This window comes from Sardina pilchardus, chromosome 10 (genome assembly GCF_963854185.1).
Source record: "Sardina pilchardus chromosome 10, fSarPil1.1, whole genome shotgun sequence".
NCBI classification, from domain to species: Eukaryota; Metazoa; Chordata; class Actinopteri; order Clupeiformes; family Clupeidae; genus Sardina; species Sardina pilchardus.
The window spans coordinates 23,744,348-23,767,923 of NC_085003.1; the positions used below are offsets into that span (position 1 = coordinate 23,744,348).

Consider the following 23,576-nt stretch of genomic DNA (forward strand, 5'->3'; position numbering starts at 1 on the left):
TAAGGGGCCAAGCCCAGCTCGGGTTCTAACATGACTGTAAACCAGTACATAGGTAAAGGCACGTGGCCCAATACTTTAGGCAATATAGTGTATTTCGATTATTTTATGACCAATGAATGATTCCTGACTCGACAGACAAATGTACACAGAATATATGTAATTCTAAATTCTAGAAGCCATCTTCAGTAAATACTCTATAGAATCTTTGGCCCTGACAACAAGTGGCAACCAATCTCAAATAAATACTATGAAAACAACATCAAAATAAACAAGATTCCAATGGAGACAAAAACATTCTGTTTTTCAAAATCTTCTACCATCTGTGAACAGCATGGAAAAGGTAAGGTTATCCATTAGGGTGACAATGTGCATTTTGTTTGAAGGCTTTGATATAAAATCTCAACAGGATTAAAGGAAAACAAAAGTGATTTGATGCAGCTTTCTGGATCTATACTTTTTGCCAACACTTGTTTGTATTGGATCGCATAAAGCACACCATTGATGACCATGGTCCTACAACAACGACGGGGCAACCAAAGAGTTTCACTGGCCACTGGGAGGATGGAGAGAAACATACACACAATGGACAGACAGACAAGACATCTGGCCAGCTGCTCAAGGTGACCACTTCTCTTTTAAGGCACCATCATTTTAAGGAGTAATGTTAGGACTTCTGGACCAGAATAATGAATACTGACCAGTTTTAAGACAGACCTGACTTCTGCATGCCCTGTAAATTTAGCTATCAATCCTTCTATAGGCATTTACATACAGTATGATATGAAATTGTGTTACTGCTGCAGAAATGCCAATACTACTCTGATGGTTCACTTTCCCAGTTATTCCCTCCAGCAGAGCAAGGAATGTTAGATGTGATGTTAGATACAGCCTTAATCCATAGTGTCAATTTAATATCTTTATCCAATTGTTCTAAAACCAATAGTAAACAACTGCCGTCATTCCACAGACTTCTGCAGCACCCCCTGCAACCCCAACAAATGATACCAAGAGAACCTCTGAGCCTGTTGTCTCTGCTGTAGCAGCATGCCATAAAGTCAAAGTGGGCAGGAGCAGGAAGTTGCTCAAGCCTCGTAAGGCGTCCAAGACACAGACCCAAGCTGAGGGTGACCCAAAGATTTCTCAAGGTGCTCTAGTGAGCAGACTAAAACCACTCACCTCAAGACGGCGGATTTTGCCTTGCAAAGTGATCAAAAGGACGGGACGTTCTGCTGTCCCACTCATACAAATCCCGTCCAAGGCAGGGAGGGGAAAAACATGCGGTCATCTGCAGAGAAAAAGAGTGGCAGCTTGTAACTGGGCATCAGCAAATAATGGCACATGCACACCAATCCTCTTTCAGCCAGGATACTCCTCAGTTCATGCTGCGGTGAATTAATTTCCAGCTTTTCTTTCCTTATTTGATTTTTACAGTTTGAGATAGTAATACTGCATGAATAGAGCTACTGTGAACAGTAATTATAATTTCAATATACTGGATATCACCAACCCAGAACTCTACCAGTGCATTAATGCATTGAGTAGAAGGACATTGCTTTAAAATCGAGCAAAGAATTGGGAAGCACTTAATCACCTTAGCATACTATGAGTTGCATTTAATTTGCCCTTCTCCCCTAAGATTTCAGAGAAAACAAAAAATGTGCCACAGCCAAAGGATGACAAGGCCATCAAAATCCCACCAGCTCTCCCGGAGCCAGCTCACCCCCTGGCCTCTCCTCAAACCACCCCCAGCACCAGCACCGCTGGGCAGCCAGAGACCACGGAGGAGCCCCTCCTGATCCATGGCCTGACTGTGGAGGAGTATCAGGGCGTTTATCATTCCGTGGTAGATCCCATGCTCCTCACAGCCTCCGGCAACCCGCGGCGCTACAGCCTGGAGATGGGACGCACCATTAAGCAGCGCCTCTGGGAGAGGCTCTTCTGCCCTCAGCTGCACGAGGAGGTGCAGGCCGACGGCCGGGTCAAGATTACCGAGACCTTCTGCCACCCGGCTCTGTCTCAGCACCCGCCCCTTGTGGAGCTGGACGTCTCTGATGAGCCTGCACCAGAGCATGCTGAAAGGATGAGGCGACCGAGGCCAGGCACAGACAAGAGCAGGGACAATACTTCAGAATCCCTGAGCGACAACTTGTGATTAGGAATCATATTTCTTATGTTAAAATGGAGAGACTTTACCATAGATATAAAAAGCTTTGCCAATAAATTTTATTTAAGCAGAATAATACTCATAACTGCCTTCTGGTTTTGCATTGTCTGAGGAACAACCATTCTTATTTTCATTCTTGTAATAGTTCAATTATGCATTGTAAGTAGGGATAATGTATTACCCGCTTTGAACCTCCAAACCATGGGGAGGCCCTTTTATGTTAATGGTTCTTTCTGCAGCATGCTGAGGAGCTGTAAGCCTATAAAATATATTCAGATGAGTCGACATAGGCTGTATATTATTATCTAAATATTCAAAAGCCCAAGCTGATAGCTCTCTCGTTAGCACAACTCTTGCAGGCGTCGGGAGGGAGATTTACACAACGTACATACTGCACAGCTACGTACCAGCTGACTACAGTGACCATTACACTCCTCTCCATAGCCTCATGCGCGGTTCAGTCCCGGACTCGAACCCGCTCCTCACGTATCACCCCGGATCGTAGGTTGAGCGTGCTAACAATCGAGCTAAAAGCCCAGGCGATGTACTTCCTTACCAGTGCCGTTTTAACTGCGTCAGCAGGGGGAAGGTTTGCACAATGTACTGTACAGGCTACTGTCTTTCTGTAGTTTAACGTTATCAGGAAGAGAACCTCTGTCTAAAAAGTCATTCGCCTGTACAACAAATCCTCCATTCCCAACGCAATACCGAAAACATCACACACACACACACTCTGCCCTCAATCAACAGAACGTGTTCTAACATGACAATAAAGCTTTTTGAATCTTTGAGAAGTTCACCTTAGCTTTACTCTTACGAGTCACATGTTCATCATTTTTTTTCGTGCAGCAACTTATTAGAAGTGGAGGCTTAAAGCGCAGTACTTTACAAATCTGGATCTGACAAAATAGTAGCATCTTTCTATTCTTTATATACTCTCTCTTTGTTTTACAAGTGATCAATTTCGTCTCCAACATGAGAAACTTTTTTTTCAACATGAGAAACTTTAGTGTCTTTGCTGTCGTGAGACGACGTTCTCTGTTATCACTTAATATGATTGGATCAGCTTGGGTACGTTTTGTCGTTTCAGCCAATAGTAACATAGCTGCGACGGAAGTCAGAACGTAGAGACACGCCCTCAGTGCCAAACAGCGGAAATTCATGTGTTGCTGTCCCACCGATTTACCCACGTGAAAATAAGCATGGTGCAGTATCATTATTTGCTAAGGTAATTTACAATGTTCCACGGCTTATATCTATTATTCAACAGGGCGTTACGCTATGTGTGAAAATCTTAGCGTTTTAATTGTGCATTTATAACAGAACGAATACTTTAGAGTCTATTAACGTACCATTAGCTACTTGCTAGGTTAACGTAGCTAAATCTAATGTTAGTCGTGGCAAATTGCAAGATAGGGTTTTTACATTAGATATACATTATTTATCTAGCAATGGCATGACTCCGAGAGAAGTGTTATTATTTAATGATTTGATAATCAACCGATTTGTTTGTAGGTAAAGAGTACTTGTATAAGGAGTTCATTCATCATGGCAACGTTTCGAAAAAAGGTGGACAATCGCATTCGAGTTCAGATTGAAAATGGAGTTTTGCAACAGCATCGTACAATGTTTGTCATTGTCGGTGACCATGGCAGAGACCAGGTACAGTTAACCTTATTACATGATTTTGCAACAATTTAGTTTGTTCTGTAATTTGGTAACTGTTAAATCAGCCGCATCTCAATTTCCATCTCATCTGTGCTTAGGTTGTCATTTTGCATCACATGTTGTCAAAAGCTACTGTGCGAGCAAGGCCATCGGTGTTGTGGTGCTACAAGAAGGAACTCGGATTCAGCAGGTATGGACTGTGGCTTAAATTAATTGTATTGCCATGTACATTTAGTGACTGCATTAAACCATAATATATCTGGTGTAACTAGTTTTTTGTAGACTGCCATATTAGCTGTTTGTGAATGAGGTAGTGTACTGTGTACTATGTATTACACTGTACATTGTGTTGTGGTTTACATTTTGTATGATTTTGTTACAGTAACCGAAAGAAGCGAATGCGACAGCTGCAGAAAAAGATCAAGACGGGAACTCTGAATTTGAATCAGGACGACCCTTTTGAGCTTTTTGTTGCTGCAACCAACATCCGTTACTGCTACTACAATGAGACTCATAAAATTCTGGGCAACACTTTTGGCATGTGTGTCTTACAGGTAAATCACTAAATGCTTTTTAAATTGAACAACTAGTCTAGGCTTTCAGTATGTCTAGGGACTCTCCATCATGATATAAAGATAGTCATTGCCACAGACTCGTATCATTTTCTTACTTCTGGGTTTGTTCATGTTGTCTTTTCTCCTCTGCAGGACTTTGAAGCCCTTACTCCTAATCTCTTGGCACGAACAGTTGAGACCGTAGAAGGTGGAGGTATTGTGGTCATTCTGCTGAGGACCATGAACTCGCTGAAGCAGCTTTATACAATGACAATGGTAGGCAGCGTGGCTATGTCTTTGTATTCCATGTGAAGTTGCAAAAAAAAAAAAGACCACTTGTCTAATTTGTTTAGTATCAGATGCATGGTCCTTTTGTGGATTTTATAATGTATTTCACTATTTGAAATATGGCTTAAAGAATACCACAATCTGACATGATGCAATTGAAAAATTGTAGAGGCTGCAATTAAGTTTAAAGTTTTGTGCATTATGTCATTATTGTGTCTGTCATGCTCATCATTCAGAGGTATCATGGCCTGCATGCTTACTAATCAGATGTGGCCCATCTTAAACCTATGTTTAGAAGTCATTTGTATATTTTCTGTTATGTTCTTGAATTAAAAAGTGTTATCTTAGTTGGTAATCTCTTGATTATTATATAGTGAATCTTTAACTGAATCCTGACATAACTCAAACCTCAATCACAACTCAATATTTCCCCCAAAATGTCGTCCTGTCTCAAAAACGTCTATAATAATATTAATTCTTTGGATTTCCCTTAGGATGTCCATTCTCGCTACAGGACAGAGGCTCATCAAGATGTGGTGGGAAGATTCAATGAGAGGTGAGTGACGTGTCTTGCAAGCATTACAGGGAAGCTACACCAGGCTACGTAATTGAAACTTTTTGTTCACTTTGCATCTGCTGCAACAATCAGCTTCCACTATAATCAATGGAAGTAGCTACACCAGATGTGATAGCGGCACATGCATTTGAAAGAAAACGTTTTTTATGCGTTGCGAACGGAATGCTTCAGTTACGCGCCCGGTGTGGCTTCCCTGTTACAGCATTACATTGCAACACAATTAGAGAGATGTCTTGGATTTTTACTGGTTTACATTCTAGGTAATATTGCAGTTATTTCATTTGTGTACATGATGTATTCTGTTCTTGTGATCTTGATTATTTTGGAATATAGCGTTTGCTACTAAATGTGACATAGGTGTGTACTAGAAATAATCCAACCTCGAATTCCCCCCCCTGCCAATGTCTCAATGCAGGTTTATCTTGTCACTATCATCGTGTAAGACATGTGTGGCTATTGATGATCAGCTCAACATTCTACCAATCTCCAGCCACATTGCCAACATTAAGCCAATTCCACCAAAAACTCAGGTAAGCTCATGCTGAAGCACTCAGTCGAAGTCATACACCAAGCTTGGTCTTAAATGGCAACTTTTGTGGAAATCGGCTCCTTTGCAATCTACTCCAAAATTAGATAAGGTGATGCATACACCAGGTAGCCTATAGCTACATACACCAGCAACAGCAGTTAGCCGATAGCTGAATTATATGAGGATACATACACCAGCTACACTAGTTAGCTTATAGCTAAAAGGGAGCCATGGCCTAACTGTCTGCAATATTCAGATGTACACAAATGGTTTGATTTGTAGAAAGGGTTTGTGGCACATGCCGTTCTTGAAAGACGTGTGAAAATGGTGTTTTTCTCTGTAGGATGACCCTCCATCACCTAGGGAACAAGAGCTGAAGGACCTAAAAGAGTCTCTTCATGACACACAGCCCGTGGGCGTGCTCGTGGACAGCTGTAAGACCATGGACCAGGTCAGTCAATTCGCCTACTGTATGTCCATTCTTGACAAGACATCCAAAATGTTCTCTGTTTTCTTTGACATAACTCAAAGTATGTAGTTGTACTCTTATTTGGACTGAATGCAACACATACCTTGAAGTGATTGTATGTTGATGACTGAAGGTTGAAGAGTGAATACTTGTGAATAAATCTATTTAACACTGTTTTTGTTTCCGTAGGCCAAGGCTGTGCTGAAGTTCATTGAGGCCATCTCAGAGAAGACACTCCGCAGCACAGTGGCTCTTACAGCTGCTCGAGGTCGGGGCAAATCGGCAGCTCTCGGATTGTCTGTGGCCGGAGCTGTTGCTTTTGGGTACTATTCATATTCTCCATACTCTGCGTATAGAAGGATTTCACACGGCACTCCCTCTCTCAGTGGTGTTACAGGCAATAAAACAATAATAACAACAGATATTCTTGTAATAATAATAATATTGTAATTGTACAGAAGAATCCACACTCAAATCAAGTCTTTGTGCAAAATTTGTTTTAAACTTTACTGAGTAAACTTGACTCAGTAAGTTTAAAAACATTTTTGCACAAATACTTGAAGTGTGCGGATTCTTCTTTAAAATTACAAGTTTATTCTAAATCCTGCACCTCACACGGATAAGCGGTGATCTTTTACCTTTTTGCTAATAATAATAGTATAAAATAATATAAAAGCAGACTGCTACTGTAGTATTGCATGTATAATTTGACACTAGTTGAATGGATCTCCCCATGATTTACTCTGTCACAAATTATTTTCTCAATGACCTTTTCTCCAGTTACTCCAACATTTTTGTGACCTCCCCAAGCCCTGACAACTTGCACACTCTGTTTGAGTTTATCTTCAAAGGCTTTGACGCCCTCCAGTATCAGGTATTCTTTGAGGATGCTGTTGTTTTCATGTTATGAATAAAAGGTTTTTGGATGGGGATGTTTTTCTCTACAACCAGAACAAACCAATTTGTTTTCTTCTTCTTCTTAAATTTATAGGAACATTTGGATTATGAAATTATACAGTCTCTCAACCCAGAGTTCAACAAAGCTGTGGTCCGTGTCAACATCTTCAAGGAGCACCGACAGACTATTCAGGTAAATGTTTACATTGGAAAAAAACAAAACAAATGTGCACTGGCATAGGGTGAGTGTAGGGTAGATTTGAGACTTTATCTGACTCTGACCTACAGTAGACATTATTCATCATGTCATGTCGTCTTGTCAGTAGAATTTGATTTCTAATAAGAGTGTTGTCTTTTAAATACATTTAATGTTAGTTATTTGTATCTGTCTTATTTTGAATATCAAAGCCAAATGTCATTAAACAGCATAATCTAGTATGGATTTCCATCCAGCTCTGATCAGATGAAAGTGTTCAATATTTTGTATGATAGAGAGAAAGTTTCAGTGCCCACTTGCTCTATGAGGGCTCTGTGTTTCTGAGACCCAGCACTCTCTCCCACAGTACATCCACCCTGCGGATGCGGTGAAATTGGGCCAGGCCGAGCTGCTGGTGATTGACGAGGCAGCGGCCATCCCCCTCCCGCTGGTCAAGAAGCTGCTGGGGCCCTACCTCGTCTTCATGGCCTCCACCATTAATGGGTCAGTGGAGCGCCTGTGTGTTACAAGCCCCCACACGCGCACACACACACACACACACACACACACAACACCACCACCACTTGTACCTGCCACAATCACACCCTCCCTCTCTCTCACACACACACACACACACACACATCCTCACATTCTGACACATACACATACACACACAAGCCCATGCACTCTCACTCGTTTACCTCCCTCATTTCCTTTCCTTCTCTGCTCCTTTGGATATCATGCTGTCCTCTACACCCTCACCGTTCTTATGTTCCGCTGTCTAACTGTTCATCCCCCCATCCCTGCTGTTTTAATGTTTTTTCTCTCTCTCTCTCTCTCTCTCTCTCTCTCTCTCTCTCTCTCTCTCTCTCTCTCTCTCTCTCTCTCTCTCTCTCTCTCTCTCTCTCTCTCTCTCTCTCTCATGTTTTCCCCTCTCCCTGTGCGCACCCTGCAGGTATGAAGGCACTGGCCGCTCTCTGTCTCTGAAGCTGATCCAGCAGCTGAGGCAGCAGAGTGCATCCAGTCAGCTGAGCCTCTCGGCCGAGAACAGAAGCACCAACACAGCCAGACTGGCCGCAGGTAACCCACCACCCACCGCACCTCGCACCTCCACATCACAGGAAACACTGCACCCCTACCTTCTCAAACTCACCAGTCGTGGTACAATTTCCACATGCTTTCAAAAGCTCCCTAAAGCCGTCGTGAACATGTTTTATAAATATTTATTCAAGACAAAATACTATACTAAACTTTTGGACGATTTTCTGCAAATGTCCTCTGCTGCATGGATCACATATCACATGTATAGTTGAGATTTGTTGAGATTTGTTGAGCTCTTGAAATGTATTTTTGCAGCTAGCAAGTCGATAACAGTAGTTCATGTTCAGTTCAGAGTACAAACAAATTGAATACCATTCTGATGTATTTTGTAAAACAAGCTTATATCCTGCTATGGTTTTGCCAGGGCTTGTTTAGTAGACCTCTCAACTTTATTTGAAACTATTATTTGTAACTAATGTAGTTATAAGTATAATTTGCAACTAATGTAGTTATACATTAGACAAAAGCATCTGCCATATACCATGAGCAGCATATAATGAATTTGCTTGTCGGCACAGAAGCGGTTTGATTTTCACGCAACTCTCCCGGTCATCTCCCCTAGCTCGCTCACTGCACGAGGTCACCCTGCAGGAGTCGATCCGCTACGCACCCGGTGACGCTGTGGAGAAGTGGCTGAACGAGCTGCTGTGCCTGGACTGTCTCGCCATCCCTCGCATCATATCGGGCTGCCCGCTGCCCCAGACCTGTGATCTGTATCCTTCAGTCTGTTCTGTTCAGACGTTGCTGACTGTAAATAGAAATATTTTTAGCTGTATGAACACAGCCTCAGGTGGAGTTCACGTAGACGTGCTTTTTTTTCCACCTCCAAACATCAGCTTTACAAAATTTCCAAATAAAACCCGAGGTGGACATTGATCATCTGAGTACAGATGATGTATTAGAAATAGCTAGCTCCTGGACTTGGCTAAGACGGATAGCTATGCAACGACCCGTTGTTGAAAGAAACGTGACCTCAAAGGTTAAAGGGTTTTTTCTTTTTTTTTTACTTTAAGCACCATACTGTACGATTTTAAGAGCCTCACCATTATAAGTGCTACGTGCAATCTGGAAAAACTTTGAGGCTCTTAAAAATGTGAGGTCACACATTGTTCCATGAAGAAACAATAGACTTTGAGTGTTTATATTTATGTGAGCGCCCCCTAAAGCCCCCTGTGAGCTGTGCTGTTGTTTTTGCTGTTTGGCTGGTGTTTTTGTGCTCCATATGGGCTCACAAAATTGAATTCTTGAAGCTGTGATTCTGATTCTCTCCTGGGGTGGAGGTCTGCTAGATTTCCTTAACGTGTTTTTGCAGGTATTATGTGAACAGAGACACTCTATTTTGCTACCACAAAGCATCGGAGTCCTTCCTACAGAGACTGATGGCTCTATATGTTGCATCCCACTACAAGGTGAGGGAAGGAGTGGGAGTCTCCGTGTCAGTCATACAGATATACCCAACATTAGCCCAACATTACTCTGTTACAAATCAGTTATAGCATTACTAATCCATGATTTTCTTGTTTTTTTTTTTTTGTTTTTTTGATTTAATTCCCCCGGCCTCCAGAATTCCCCAAACGATCTCCAGCTGCTGTCGGACGCCCCAGCCCACCACCTCTTCTGCCTGTTGCCTCCCGTCCCTCCCACTCAGAACTCCCTGCCAGAAGTCCTGGCCGTGGTACAGGTGAGGCGTTAGAGCTCGAGCCCGCTCTGGCAGCGCCACCGCCGCTCAGGCACAGCCAGTCTGTCTGTCTCTGTCTCTGTCTGTGTCTCTGACTGTGTCGCGGGAGTCCGCTGACTCTCCAATCTGTTCCACCACAGGTGTGTCTGGAGGGAGAGATATCCAAGCAGTCCATTCTCAGCAGCCTGTCTCGCGGCAAGAAAGCCTCCGGTGACCTAATCCCGTGGACCGTGTCAGAGCAGGTAACAGTAACATCCTCTCCGAGACTAACGGGGAGGAGGCAGTACCGGGGACGTAACTGAAGCGCTCCAGTTCACGTTATGTCGGCAACACTTGGCCTCCACTGTAATCAGTGGAACTGGCTACACAAGACATGATAGCGGCATGTATGTTTGAGTTTTTTTCTAAAACTATTTATACACTCCTCGAAGAGAGCACTTCAGTTTTACACCTGATATACTGTAGCTTGGCTGTAACACCCAAAATGGGAGTTTGGTGACAGCATTATAGATGAAAAGGCACCACTCTGAAATAAGCTTTTGTATTGACATTAAGGACTGAGGGTCCGACTGATGGACAGTGTCAAACCCTGGCTCATGGAAATGGATGAAATAATCTGTGTTGGTCATGTTTTTTTATTTACCTTTTTGTGTCTTCATTTTGTCTTTAGTTCCAAGACCCAGAGTTTGGCAGCCTTTCTGGGGGACGAGTGGTGCGAATTGCTGTGAACCCGGACTATCAGGGGGTAAGTGTGCGAGTGTGTGTGTGCGCGTGTGTGTACATATTAGGGGGTAAGCTTTATTTCATGGCCACTTCATGTGTCTGGCCTGGTCTGGCCGTGGGTTAACATGGTGCGCTCGTGCCTGGACTTTTGAGCAGGATTCAGCATGCCATCCTGATCAGTATTCTCTGACTGCCTATTCTCTCTCTCTCTGTGTGTGTGTGTGTGTGTGTGTCTTCGTCTTTGCGCACACGCAGATGGGATACGGCTCACGTGCTCTGCAGCTGCTGCAGCAGTATTACGAGGGACAGTTCCCCCTGCTGGATGAGAAGGAGAACACCAGCAGCAGTGGCATCACCTCAGTCAAGAGTGAGGTAAGTTGGTGTCCCTCACACACTGGCCCCTTCTCAACCTCCCTTCTCTATCCTCGATGTTCTGTCCTCAAGGCTCGTTCCCACTGATATATAAAGAAGTCTGGATAGACTGTCCCTTTGTTGCTGCCCCATCATTCTCTATCTAGATCAGTGGGAACGAGGGCCGGGGAAGAAAGGGAGGATATATAAAAAGACAAATGAGAGAGGCCCACTGTCTCTATAATATATAGATACCCTCTTCAGAGTCCTTTTGTGAATAACATGATTAGACATTGTTTAAAGGAGAAATACGGATTTCAATGAAACCCATGAATAGGACTTCCTGCTTTCAATGACGTAAAATGATGATTTTTACATCATTGAAAGCAGGAAGTCCAACATTGAAATCCGTAGTTCTCCCATCTCCAGGCAAACTGAGGTAATGACGCACGACCATTCAAAAATATGACTTTTCGAAAATATGGTTTTCTAAAGATACAAAGCTTAATGCTTATCGGTGAAGTGTCCCTTTAAACATCCCCGCAGGCCGTCAGTCTGCTGGAAGAGGTGGTGGCCCCCCGTAAGAACCTGCCTCCACTGTTGCTGAAGCTGAGCGAGAGGCCGGCGGAGCGACTGGACTACCTCGGGGTGTCCTACGGCCTCACCTCTCAACTGCTCAAGTGAGGGACACTACTGGAGGAGGGGCAGCAGGCCCCTTGTTTTTGTGAGTGTCATATTGGGCTGTTTCTGATATGTCATGCAGCTGTCTCACAAGTGTTTATTCTGCTTTCAGGTTCTGGAAGAAGGCAGGATTTGTTCCTGTTTATTTGAGACAAACACCAGTAAGTGTGGAACTTTATGCATTTTCAACTGTGTATATTTGGGAGAGAAGTGTTTTCACTCGCTACAAAATGAATCTTTTTTGGGATAGATATTTTCTGATTTGAACCAGAAAGTTGAGCTTTAACTCTGATCAAGGTGTTATTATGAGTATTTTTATTCTGATTGAGGCATGCATCCTTTGTATTTGAATCAACATAACTGATTAACAATAAACAACATACTGATTTGAATCAGAAAAGACAGTAGTAAAGTATTCTGGTGCTGGATTTCATCTGCCACTGTTGTAATTCCTAGAATGACCTGACGGGGGAGCACTCGTGCGTGATGCTGAAGGAGCTCAACTCAGAGGAGTCTCCTGAACAGGGCCAGTGGCTCTCAGCTTTCTGGAAAGGTGACGTGTCGTGTGCCACTACCATTTCTACTGCCATGGCTATTTACAATAGCCTGACGAGCCAGACCCACATCAAGATGTAGGGTCTGGACACTCACCGTAGACAGGGCTCAATCGGAGGGGTGGGATAAACAGTTGTCTTTCAAATTCCCTCCCCGCAATAGGATAACGCTAAACGAATCATCTTCTTGTTTTCAAGTAGCAGGATGCGTTACTGCGCAACTTCTGGTCGCATGTCAGTCACCATTATGTTAAGCCCACCCACCGACTCTATACACGCTGTGATTGGCCCGCTGGTGCTTCGGGTTCTCAGCTCCCTGGCTCAATGGATCGTGCCTAGACTGCCCCGCCAGCCAAATTACATTTGCTGCCGCTAGGGGCGTCTAGATTTCTAGGCTATATTTACAACACATATTTCACACTTTTCGACAGGTTACATGTTCAAACTACTTATGTCTGGATTCCAACGGATCCTTAAAATCCTTGAATATTTGTGAATTTGAAAGAATAATTTCAAGGCCTTGAAAAGTTTGAAAATGGATATAAATGTACATATGTCATTGAAAGTGCTTGAAGTTATAGTTTGAGATCAACGACATACGACACACACACACACACACACACACACACACACACACACACACACACACATACACACACACTACTTATCTTGTATATTAAACATCCATTGTCCTCTTGTGTGTTTCCCATGTTTAGATTTCCGCAGACGTTTCCTCTCCCTGCTCTCGTACCAGTTCAGCAACTTCTCCCCCAGCCTGGCTCTCAACATCCTGCAGAATAAGAACGCCAAAGAGAGCACTCAGTCGTGTAAGCATGATATCTTTTACTATATCTCGCTCTCTTCACCTATCAGCTAGTCTTTGTCAATTTGGAGTGTAATGGGACATAAAAGTCATAAATTGGTATGTACTTCACTATTACAGTCACAATTCCATTCATTTTTAATTCAGTAAGCAATTTGAAATGCTTTAAAAGCCTAACATTCATTGACAATATTGCAGATGCTCAACACAGGAATAGTCTTTTTAACTAGCGTTAATTAACTGGCACATGGTTCGCCACTTGATATGTTTATGTGGGAACTTAAATTTGAGACATGGTCCACACATAACAAAGCCTACTGTTTATTACTGTTTAAGCCTACTGTTGGTTTAAGACCGCCTTAATATTGAACAGGGCTCGACATTAACCTCATGCCTGGTTGCCAAGATGGCAACCACTTTTAAAAGTTAATGTTGAGTCCTGATATTGAACCTGTCGTTCTGTACCTAAACAGTTCTGTACAAATATGTGTACCTTAGCACCTTTTATTGTTCATGTGTCCAGTTCTAATACTAGCCTTCTGATCCCTGCAGCCCTCACCACTGCAGAGCTGACTGCCCAGTTCAGCCCGTACGATCTGAAGCGCCTGGAGATGTACTCCCAGAGCATGGTGGACTACCACCTCATCATGGACATGATCCCGGCCGTAGCCCGCATGTACTTCCTCAAGAAGCTGGGGGACGTGTCCCTTTCTGCCGCCCAGAGTGTGAGTTAGAGATGGCAAATACAGTATGGAGTACATCACAGTACAGTAAAAATATGTCTTTGATAGGAATTACTACTAAGTATTAATAATTCTGTCTGTCTGTCTGTCTGTCTGTCTGTCTGTCTTTTTTTTTAGGCTCTGCTGCTAGGTATTGGCCTCCAGCATAAGTCTGTGGATGATTTGGAGAAGGAGATTGAGTTGCCAGGTTCTCAGCTCTTGGGTCTGTTCAACCGTCTCATTCGGAAAGTGGTGCAGGTGAGTTCAAGACTGCTGTTTTGACCCTTTTGTTGTTAGTAAGGAGAATGTTGGCTGGACAGTATGTGGATTTCTAACTTAAAACTAAATGTCACCTTGAATTATTACCATGTCAAACATTGAAATAATTTTTGTCACTTTCTTACTGTATTCCACAATGCAGTACTGTAGAAGCATCCAGGAGAAAGCAGTTGAAGCTGAAATGGTTGCTACGAAAGACATTGCTATGGAGCCAACGAATCAGACATTGAATGAAGACTTGGTACGACTCCCTTTGACAGCATTGTTCAGATATGAAATTGACAATGACTAAGATATCTTGAAACAATTGCTGTTCTGAATGTTTGCTGTAGGCCAGCTAAAAGCGCAAGATTAACATCGTGATTTATTTTTTTATTTATTTTTAATAAACTGTTTTGTTTTATTCACTAGGACGAAGCCGCAAAAGAGTTTCAGGACAGGCATAAACAAGACTTGGACAAAATAAAGAACATGGATCTTTCACAGTGAGTGTTGATATGGAGACATATGGACACAGTTTACCCATGTGAAGGGAAAAAGTGTCGTTGTGCCATTTTACATTGCTAAGCTCACTGAGCACTTTTTTTAGGAATAACTGTGCACCTACTTAATTGTGCAATTATGTATTCCCCCAATATGGCAGCAGTGCAAAACATGAAGTCAATAGGGGTCATGAGCTTCAGTTAATGTTTCTATCAACCATCAGAATGGGGGAAATCTCTAGTTCAGTTGATTTGAAATTATTCCGATTGAAGATGTCGGTGAAATTGAGGCTGATTTTGGAGGAGCCCAGCCCAGCATTAGTGTATTTAACAAAGTAGACCTTGGATGCTTTAAAGGTGCTGTGTAACAAGTAAAATGTATTATTATTATTGTTATATTAATAATAAGTACTCAGTGATGCGCAATTAGATTTTTGTTCTACAATTCAATTGACAATTAAATCTATAGATACATGATCCGTGGGGAGGATGAAGAATGGGACCAAGTGCTGAAGAAGGCGGGGAAAACGGCCATTGTCAGCATCAAAAGGTAAGAATGGGCCAGGTGACAACAGAGGAGCTCGTATAGACAGTCTTGTAATGTGAAGAATAAGAATTACTATAAGGCAGAGAGAGACGTCGGTGTGAGCTATCATCCTAAAATTGGCTAAAGGTCACTTCATACTAAACGACACGTCCAGTTGTTCATTGGGGTTAATGGAACCTCGGTCTTTACATCTGCCGTTGCAATTTATTGCGCTATCCACTTCTCCAATTAAATTGCCATCTTCAACCACGAAACTGAGCTGATGTTTGAGACATGGTCCAATGATGCTCTATTACTTTTCCTACCTCTCCATATGATTTGGTGTTCTGTAAATGGTCTCCCTGCTATTTTGACCCTAACTTTCTCCTCATGGTCCACTGACTGAAGAAAAGTACTCAAGTACTATTTTACTCCGATGCAACATAAAGTTGTCATCGGCATTAGGAAAATTCTGCAGCTAGGTTTAACAGGATGGCCTAATCTCCAACAGGGGTTATATTGGCTGCAGACATATGTATTGATACAAGTAGCTTTGGAATATCTGATGTGTGTTTGTATTTCTTCTAGTGACAAGAAAAGGAAATTTGAAGGGGCAGTTCAAAAAGAGGAATTCCATGGAAAGAAGAAGAAGAACATGAAAAAGTTTGACAAAAAAGGAAAATTTGGAAAGAAAGCCTAATTGTCTCTGGACAAATCATTAATGGACTTCAGAAGAGATCATGGACCTTTATTAGTATTGCTATGAGGAGCATTTATGAAAAGCCTGTTCACGGTTCTTGCCTTTTAATGTATTGTAACGAACCTGTTGTTTCATGCTGCAAGAGAGGCTTTAGTGTTGGTCAGAGATGGACTTGGTTGACCTTAATATTCCGCTGAATGGCATTGTTTTATTTTTGTTTTGTTTTTTTGTTGTTTTTTAAAATATAATACAAAGATTTTTGCAGTAACCTGCAATAAAAAGGAAAATAGTATTATAAAATTCATCAGAGCATCATGGTACTTCATTTGACATTTGAGCAGTGGGACTGCAATTTATTGCAGTTATTCATAATGCAGACATGTTGTCTGTTTACCTTAATAGGTCTATCTGTGATGATTCCAAAAGGGGGAAGAAATCGGCAGCAAGCATTTTCTTACAGCGACTATTTTTCAGGCCCAGAAACTGCAAAAGTTGAAATGCATGGTCTCAAAAATGAACCATAATGTCAAAACCTCAATTATTCTCAGAAATACTCCATTGACTCCATTATTAAGCCAAATATGTTTAGATGATGAAATAAATGGAAATGTTATGCACAGAAGTGATGGTACCCTTTACCTCCTGTAATCTATAGAGACCAATAATGGCATTCATGAACAAACTCCCCCAGCTGCCTCAGGTTTGAAGGGTGCCAGTCTGCAGATTGCCTGTTTCAGCTTTTTCCATGGATGTTCAAGGTATTCAGATCAGGGCTCCTGAAAGACCACTTCAGAACAGTTGGTTTTATTTGTTTTATTTTGAGTCCATATTCATTCCTGGGTGCTTTAAGCTTTGCTTTGGGTCCTGCACCTGAGACTTGAGAGAATCTGATCTCCTGAGACAAGTCTCCTTTGAGTTCTCTGGTCCACATTCAGAGTGACACCAACCAATTTTCAAAAAAACATTTAAGTGCATCTTTGTAAAATAAAAGGTAAATTATCAAAATTATCTTTGCTTTATTCTATCACATCACAAAGGCATGTGTAACTGATGGTGTTTGACTAGCCGGGCAGTTCAGCCCTGCACAGGCCCAGGTGACCGGATGGAGGTTTTCACTTGACATACATACTGCACCGCTATAAAGCAGTCTAAGACCGGACCATTGCCTATTTTATCAGGGTTCAGAATACAAATTTATAACACAAAGGAAGCATCTTCGAAAGCCTGAAATGTAAGAGAATAGTTTTCCAGTCACAGAAAGTATAAGTTAGCCTGGCCATGCCAAATACCAAAATCGAAAGAGGCTGTGGTAAAGGGTAGAAGCAACTCCTGCAAATCAAACAAGCTAATAGGCTAACTGAACAAAACTGAACAAAACACCATGCCTACCTCTAGGTATGGTGAAGGGTGTGTGATGATGTGGGTACATTTTAGTTCTAAAGACCAAGGGAACTTTATCAGGATGCATAGTATCCTGGATCCATGAAATAAGTGGCCTTTAAAAATAAAAAACTGCCTAACCCTATGTGTTAAATTCCCATATAGGGTTACATAGGGGTGCCAATATTTTTGACCCCAGTATTTTGGGAAGAACATTTATTTATTTATGATACATTATTCATTCACAAAGAAAATTGGTGTGTCCTTAAAGGTTGGATTTTTCCTAATTTTATTACTTAAGCCATTAAAATCAATTTCCAAAAGATGATTTTATATTCCTCTTTTTAGTCAACTTTAGCATGGGGTGCCAACAATTTCAACCATGACTGTATACACTAACTCGTCATTTCTCTGCACACACTAACTTTACCAAAACACTGGAAACCTGACTCAAAATGAAGTTATTTTGTCAAAGAATGAAGCTTGTTTTCACTTCACAAGATACATGCAGTCAATCAGAGTAGCCTACACTAGGTTTCAAAATACTGGCTACTGTTGACAATACAAAAACGGCATAGACTTTTATGTTTCAGTTTTACAGGTATTTGCATGCAAAACATGCAATCCAGCATTTTTACACTACATTTCTTGGTTGGGAACTGTATGTCCAAATGTAATGTTCACATTCAAATGCATTCCAGTAAAAAGCATTTTTTCTTTTTACTGTTCACTAGGCCTACAGGAGGTGCAGTATAAATACTGTTTACAGTAGACTATGATAGAACAGAAAAAGTTGTACAGCATTGCAGTGAACAAAATATCCATGAAACACAAGAGCATTCTGAACAAAAAACAACAGCAAAAAGCCCAGATAAAAAGGGGGTGAACAAAAAAAACCCACAATATTACTGTGTCTAATCTCTGCATCTGCTCCTCTCAGTGCTCCTGCACCTCTCACTGCATCTCTCACTGGGCCTGGTCTTCTCTGGGCCCCTTACTTTTACTCTTCCTCGTCCAGACATTACAGTATTTGTCTGTTTCTGTTTCTACTTCCAAAAACATCACCTCCTTTTTACTGTGTAAGTGTCAATGTAATAGAGAGAAATAACCCCTGCCACTGAGTCTAAGATAGACTAGAATCAGCTGTGGTTGGCCCAATTTACCCAACATAAATCATCTGTGTGTCAATTATTCGATTGTTTATTTATTATCAGCTGAGATATATTGCTTTTGAATTGATAACATTGCAGAAGCAGAGGTTTTTATACTGTATCTAAGGTTTGGAATATTGTTTTAAACTATTGTGGGATGTTGTGTGTTAACATTCGAAAATAATACAAAAACGATCCATTATTTTGTTGGGAGGTATAGTTTGTCTGTTAAGAAAATGTAAGCATTGTGAACATGTATTCACTGACTGCATACTGTGTGAAAACAACATGAAGTGTGTGAATGGTATGGCCACAAAAGACCAATACTGCTAACTGTGTTTAGAGTTTTGAAAATGTGTCAACTGAATGGACAAACGCTTGTTAGCGATTGAAAAAAAAACTGTAGCATCAATGTATCTATAAAGTAGGTTTCCCTTTGTAGTGTTCTAGTGAGGCGGTCTCTGCTTCTGGTGAATTGCTCAATATGCTAATATGGTCAATACCCTCTTAAAATATTCAGAGAATCCAGAGAAATATTTGCAAGCAATAGTACAGTGGCTGTTGCAGTGTGTGTGTGTTTTTTTTTCATTTGTACCACGTTTCTCTGTTTATACTTCTATTAATTTGCATCATTTTGTATTTGAAACTGCTTTCTCTAACTGAGCGTGTTTGGCCCTTCTGGGCCACCGTACGATAGAGCTGAAAAGCAATATAGGATGGCCATCGTCTTTTGGACCTCAGATGGCACTGTTGAACAACTGAAACCCTATATCGGGCAGGAATGGGACAACATGTAATTCTCAAAATTCTAGCAACTGGTCTCCCCAGTTTTTAAACATGGCCTTTTTGGACTTACTGAGTGTTTGTCTATGTTTGCCTGACTTGACTTGTTTGTAGTGGTTGTCTAATGTCTGCGTCTTGATGTCTGTGCCTACCCTATGTGCCTACAGGAACTCTGTGCGAATACGCCGCTCTGTCTGGCACCTGCCTATTTTGTGTCTGTATTTTTAATTTCATCTTGTGAAGCGACCTTGGGTGTCTAGAAAGGCGCTATATAAATAAAATGTATTATTATTATTATTTACAGAATTTTGTTAAATGAAGAGGTGAGGTGAAGCCCCACAGTAGTAAATACAGTATATCCCTGTCCCAACTTTTTTGAAAACATGTTGCTGGCATCAAATTAAAAATGAACATATTTTCTATGAAATAGTAAAACTTGCATTTCCAACATTTTATGTTATCTATGTCCTTTTTGCAGCTAAATATGGGTTTTCTAGATTTGAAGATTTTCCACATTCTGGTTTTATTGCAATTTTACAGAATGCCCCAACTTTTTCTGATTTGGGGTTGTATTATGAAATACAGTAGAGAAACAGTGGTTTGTTCATTGAAGTAGCTGAAAAAGCCTTCCCTTCTAAAACAGAGACATGTCTAATTGGCCCCTAACTTTTGAATAGTGTTTTGTGACTAATTATTAACAGAAACTGAACCTTTGTATGTCCTATGATAATGGAACCTTCAGTTGACTATGATTATCACCATGATTTATGATACTCGATGAAGATAAGACTCCTGCCAATATGAAGTTGGAAATGTGTGTGGTTACTGGTTGCGAATGAGTCAGTGTATATGTGTTTGTGTATATTGTATGTTTTTCATGTGATGGTAGTGGGTATAATTACGCAGAAAAGAGTGTGTCATCCACCTGGCTTAATCATTAGTGAAAATCAACGTGAAACTGTAATCTCTCCATTTCACATGATCACTCTGTCTGTTCCAGATTATACAACCATGGAGAGAGACCATTTTAAACGTCTAGTAGACATTCTTGAAAACTTGAAAACAGAAGAGTTTCAAAGATTCCAGACATGTCTAAATACTGAAATTTGTGAGGGTATGGAACCTATTCCAAAACGAAAACTGGAGAATGCTAGCGTTGATGACACTGTCATCACAATGATAAGTCACCATGGTGAGCACTTAGTACTGGAGATCACAGTAGAAATTATGAAAAACATAGGTCTTCATGATGCTGTTGAAAAACTGAAGGTGGATGGGCCAAGAAGGTAAAATGACATTAATTTTGGTTCCTATTTCTCTACCATATTCATGTAAATGCAATATTTTTTGTGTGTGAATAAAGCAGAAAAGTGAATGGATTTAGCATTTATGTCTGGTTTTACCAAGCACTGGTATCAGATGAACAAGGAGGTGCCACAGATAGATTATTTGTGAACTCAGTAAACTGTATACAAATGAACATTTGTTCACGTTAGCCTAGTTTGCACAGGTTTACGCATAACCTCCATGTAGGAGGTGGTAGTAGTAATAATGTATAGCAAGTTTGAATAGGAATAGGTACATTCTATATAATACAGTATAATACCTTATACCACAATACAGGATATGCAATAGAATCATAATTGAAAGTTGATTGACACATAACTTTACAACCGGGCAACAAATCAAATATATGTCAAGGTAGTTCTGTTAGGCTTGGTCTTAGATGATGTGCATCAACACATACCCTTCATCATACCAAGAGATTGGCATGGTTTTATTTCAGTAAGCCTATTAGCTGGTTTCATTCTCATTGAGCTCAATGCAAGTCAAACCAGAAATAAAACCATGGCAATCTCTTGGTATGGTGAGGGTTATGTGTTGATGTGGGGTTATTTTAATTCCAAAAGCCAAGGGGACTTTATCAGAGTGCATAGTGTCGTGGATACATGAAATAAATTGCATTTAAAAAATAAAACAAATAAGAATCTGCTATAGTCAGGGAGCCATGGGGTCAGACCTGGCTTTGTCGGTTAAAGTTTTTTTTTTTGCAGAATCTAGTAGACTAGGGGTACCTCTTTAAGATTTAAGAGGGTGCCCGGTGATATCCCTTGGGCAATTTCGTATATTAAGCCTTTCTTGTCCAATGTGTTGACTATAAGGCGGATATACTACAGGTGAATAGGGTAAAAAAATTAACAAGCAGATATCACTATGAAACTTCACCAGTTGATTACTTAGATCAATATGAAAAATAAATGTATTACAAGTTTTCTGAAATTTAATGTTTGAATATGCAAATTAGGTATGATGTAATTAAATATGCGCTGATTTGCATAAACGTAAAAAGATCAAATCTGAACATTGGATAAAGCCAGTTTCAATTTTTTTCTTTTCATTTTGTTGACATAAGAGATGAAAAGTATTTTAGAGAGGGAATTATGAATATCTCATTTAGTTATTCAGTAAATCAGAAAATACTACTGTATACCAGCCTTTAAAAAATCAATTTTCGCCATGTTTTTTGGAATAAAATGTCATGTAAATCAGGCTAAGAATAATATATCAACAAACCCCTCTGCAAAAACCTTCTAAACATGGTTAGGTATAAGACTGAAAAGTTTGGTGTATGTAGATGCTTGTGAAGTGGAGATTTTGTTCTCCGAGTGAGAGAGGAAACTCATCCATATCCGCCTTATATTCAACACATTGGACAAGAAAGGCTTAATATACAACATTGCCCAAGGGATATCACCGGGCACCCTCTTAAATCTTAAAGAGGTACACCTACTCTACTAGATTCAGCAAAAAAAAAAACTTTAACCGACAAAAGTGAAGTGTTCCTTTAAGGTTCTCGTGAGCTTTTGGCAGACCAGACCAGTCACTAAGCCATGGGGTCAGGTTGCAACCAACCCAGGTCAGACCTGGTTTTGTTGGTTAAAGTTTTTTTTTTTGCTGAATCTAGTAGAGTAGGTGTACCTCTTTAAGATTTAAGAGGGTGCCCGGTGATATCCCTTGGGCAATTTTGTATATTAAGCCTTTCTTGTCCAATGTGTTGAATATAAGGCGGATATGGATGAGTTTCCTCTCTCACTCGGAGAACAAAATCTCCACTTCACAAGCATCTACATACACCAAACTTTTCAGTCTTATACCTAACCATGTTTAGAAGGATTTTGCAGAGGGGTTTGTTGATATATGATTCTTAGCCTGATTTACATGACATTTTATTCCAAAAAACATGGCGAAAATTGATTTTTTAAAGGCTGGTATAGTATTTTCTGATTTACTGAATAACTAAATGAGTTATCCATAATTCCCTCTCTAAAATACTTTTCATCTCTTATGTCAACAAAATGAAAAGAAAAAAATTGAAACTGGCTTTGTCCAATGTTCAGATTTGATCTTTTTACGTTAATGCAAATCAGCGCATATTTAATTACATCATACCTAATTTGCATATTCAAACATAAAATTTCAGAAAACTTGTAATACATTTATTTTTCATATTGATCTAAGTAATCAACTGGTGAAGTTTCATAGTGATATCTGCTTGTTAATTTTTTTACCCTATTCACCTGTAGTATATCCGCCTTATAGTCAACACATTGGACAAGAAAGGCTTAATATACGAAATTGCCCAAGGGATATCACCGGGCACCCTCTTAAATCTTAAAGAGGTACCCCTAGTCTACTAGATTCTGCAAAAAAAAAAACTTTAACCGACAAAGCCAGGTTCACCTAAATTATGGCATTTGGCTCCCGGACTACTAGCCTCAATGGGCATTCTAACACATAGGGCTAACATAGGCGTACCAATACATATGACACCTGTATTTTAAGGAAAACATTTATTTATCTACGATACATTATTCATTCACAAAGAAAAGTGGTGTCCTTGAAGGTTGGATATTTCCTTTTTATTTAAGGCATTAAGTTCAATTTCCAAAAGATGATCTTATATAGGCCTAGTCTTACTTGACATACTTTAGCATGTGTTCCAATACTTTTGGAGGGGACTGTATGTTTTGAATAACTCATTACCTATATTAAAATTAGTTAGATGATCTGAAACATAAGTGTGACAAAAATGCAAAAATAGAACAAATTGGAAAGGGGGCACAGCACTGTAGGTACAGAGACTACGTTTTCACCAAGGGTCCCAAGTCAATGCATGATCTTACAAAATAAAAAACAACCCATTTCTTTCCCTAAGTTTTTTCTTTCATTTGTTTCTCCGTTACAAAGTTACGCATCAATCCACTTTAGGGCTGTGACCCATAATGATTCTATTGCCTAT

General features: G+C 40.5%; 2 protein-coding genes across 2 annotated transcripts; both read left to right on the forward strand.

Moving 5' to 3' along the window:
* Positions 1 to 274: 274 nt before the first annotated feature.
* LOC134094679 (uncharacterized) lies at positions 275 to 2,226 on the forward strand. Its single transcript, XM_062548297.1, has 4 exons — positions 275 to 340; positions 492 to 620; positions 968 to 1,387; positions 1,637 to 2,226. The coding sequence occupies exons 1-4, from the start codon at positions 332 to 334 to the stop codon at positions 2,150 to 2,152; spliced, it is 1,074 nt and encodes a 357-aa protein (XP_062404281.1). The 5' UTR covers positions 275 to 331; the 3' UTR covers positions 2,153 to 2,226.
* Positions 2,227 to 3,303: 1,077 nt separating this feature from the next.
* Positions 3,304 to 16,266, forward strand: nat10 (N-acetyltransferase 10). Its single transcript, XM_062547832.1, has 29 exons — positions 3,304 to 3,392; positions 3,680 to 3,826; positions 3,931 to 4,022; positions 4,215 to 4,386; positions 4,540 to 4,662; positions 5,169 to 5,230; positions 5,667 to 5,781; positions 6,124 to 6,231; positions 6,439 to 6,572; positions 7,030 to 7,123; positions 7,241 to 7,339; positions 7,710 to 7,846; positions 8,298 to 8,422; positions 9,006 to 9,156; positions 9,756 to 9,852; positions 10,008 to 10,124; positions 10,262 to 10,363; positions 10,792 to 10,866; positions 11,100 to 11,216; positions 11,742 to 11,875; positions 11,989 to 12,037; positions 12,333 to 12,429; positions 13,147 to 13,257; positions 13,806 to 13,978; positions 14,114 to 14,233; positions 14,397 to 14,495; positions 14,666 to 14,739; positions 15,206 to 15,286; positions 15,851 to 16,266. The coding sequence occupies exons 2-29, from the start codon at positions 3,713 to 3,715 to the stop codon at positions 15,960 to 15,962; spliced, it is 3,084 nt and encodes a 1,027-aa protein (XP_062403816.1). The 5' UTR covers positions 3,304 to 3,392; positions 3,680 to 3,712; the 3' UTR covers positions 15,963 to 16,266.
* Positions 16,267 to 23,576: the final 7,310 nt, after the last annotated feature.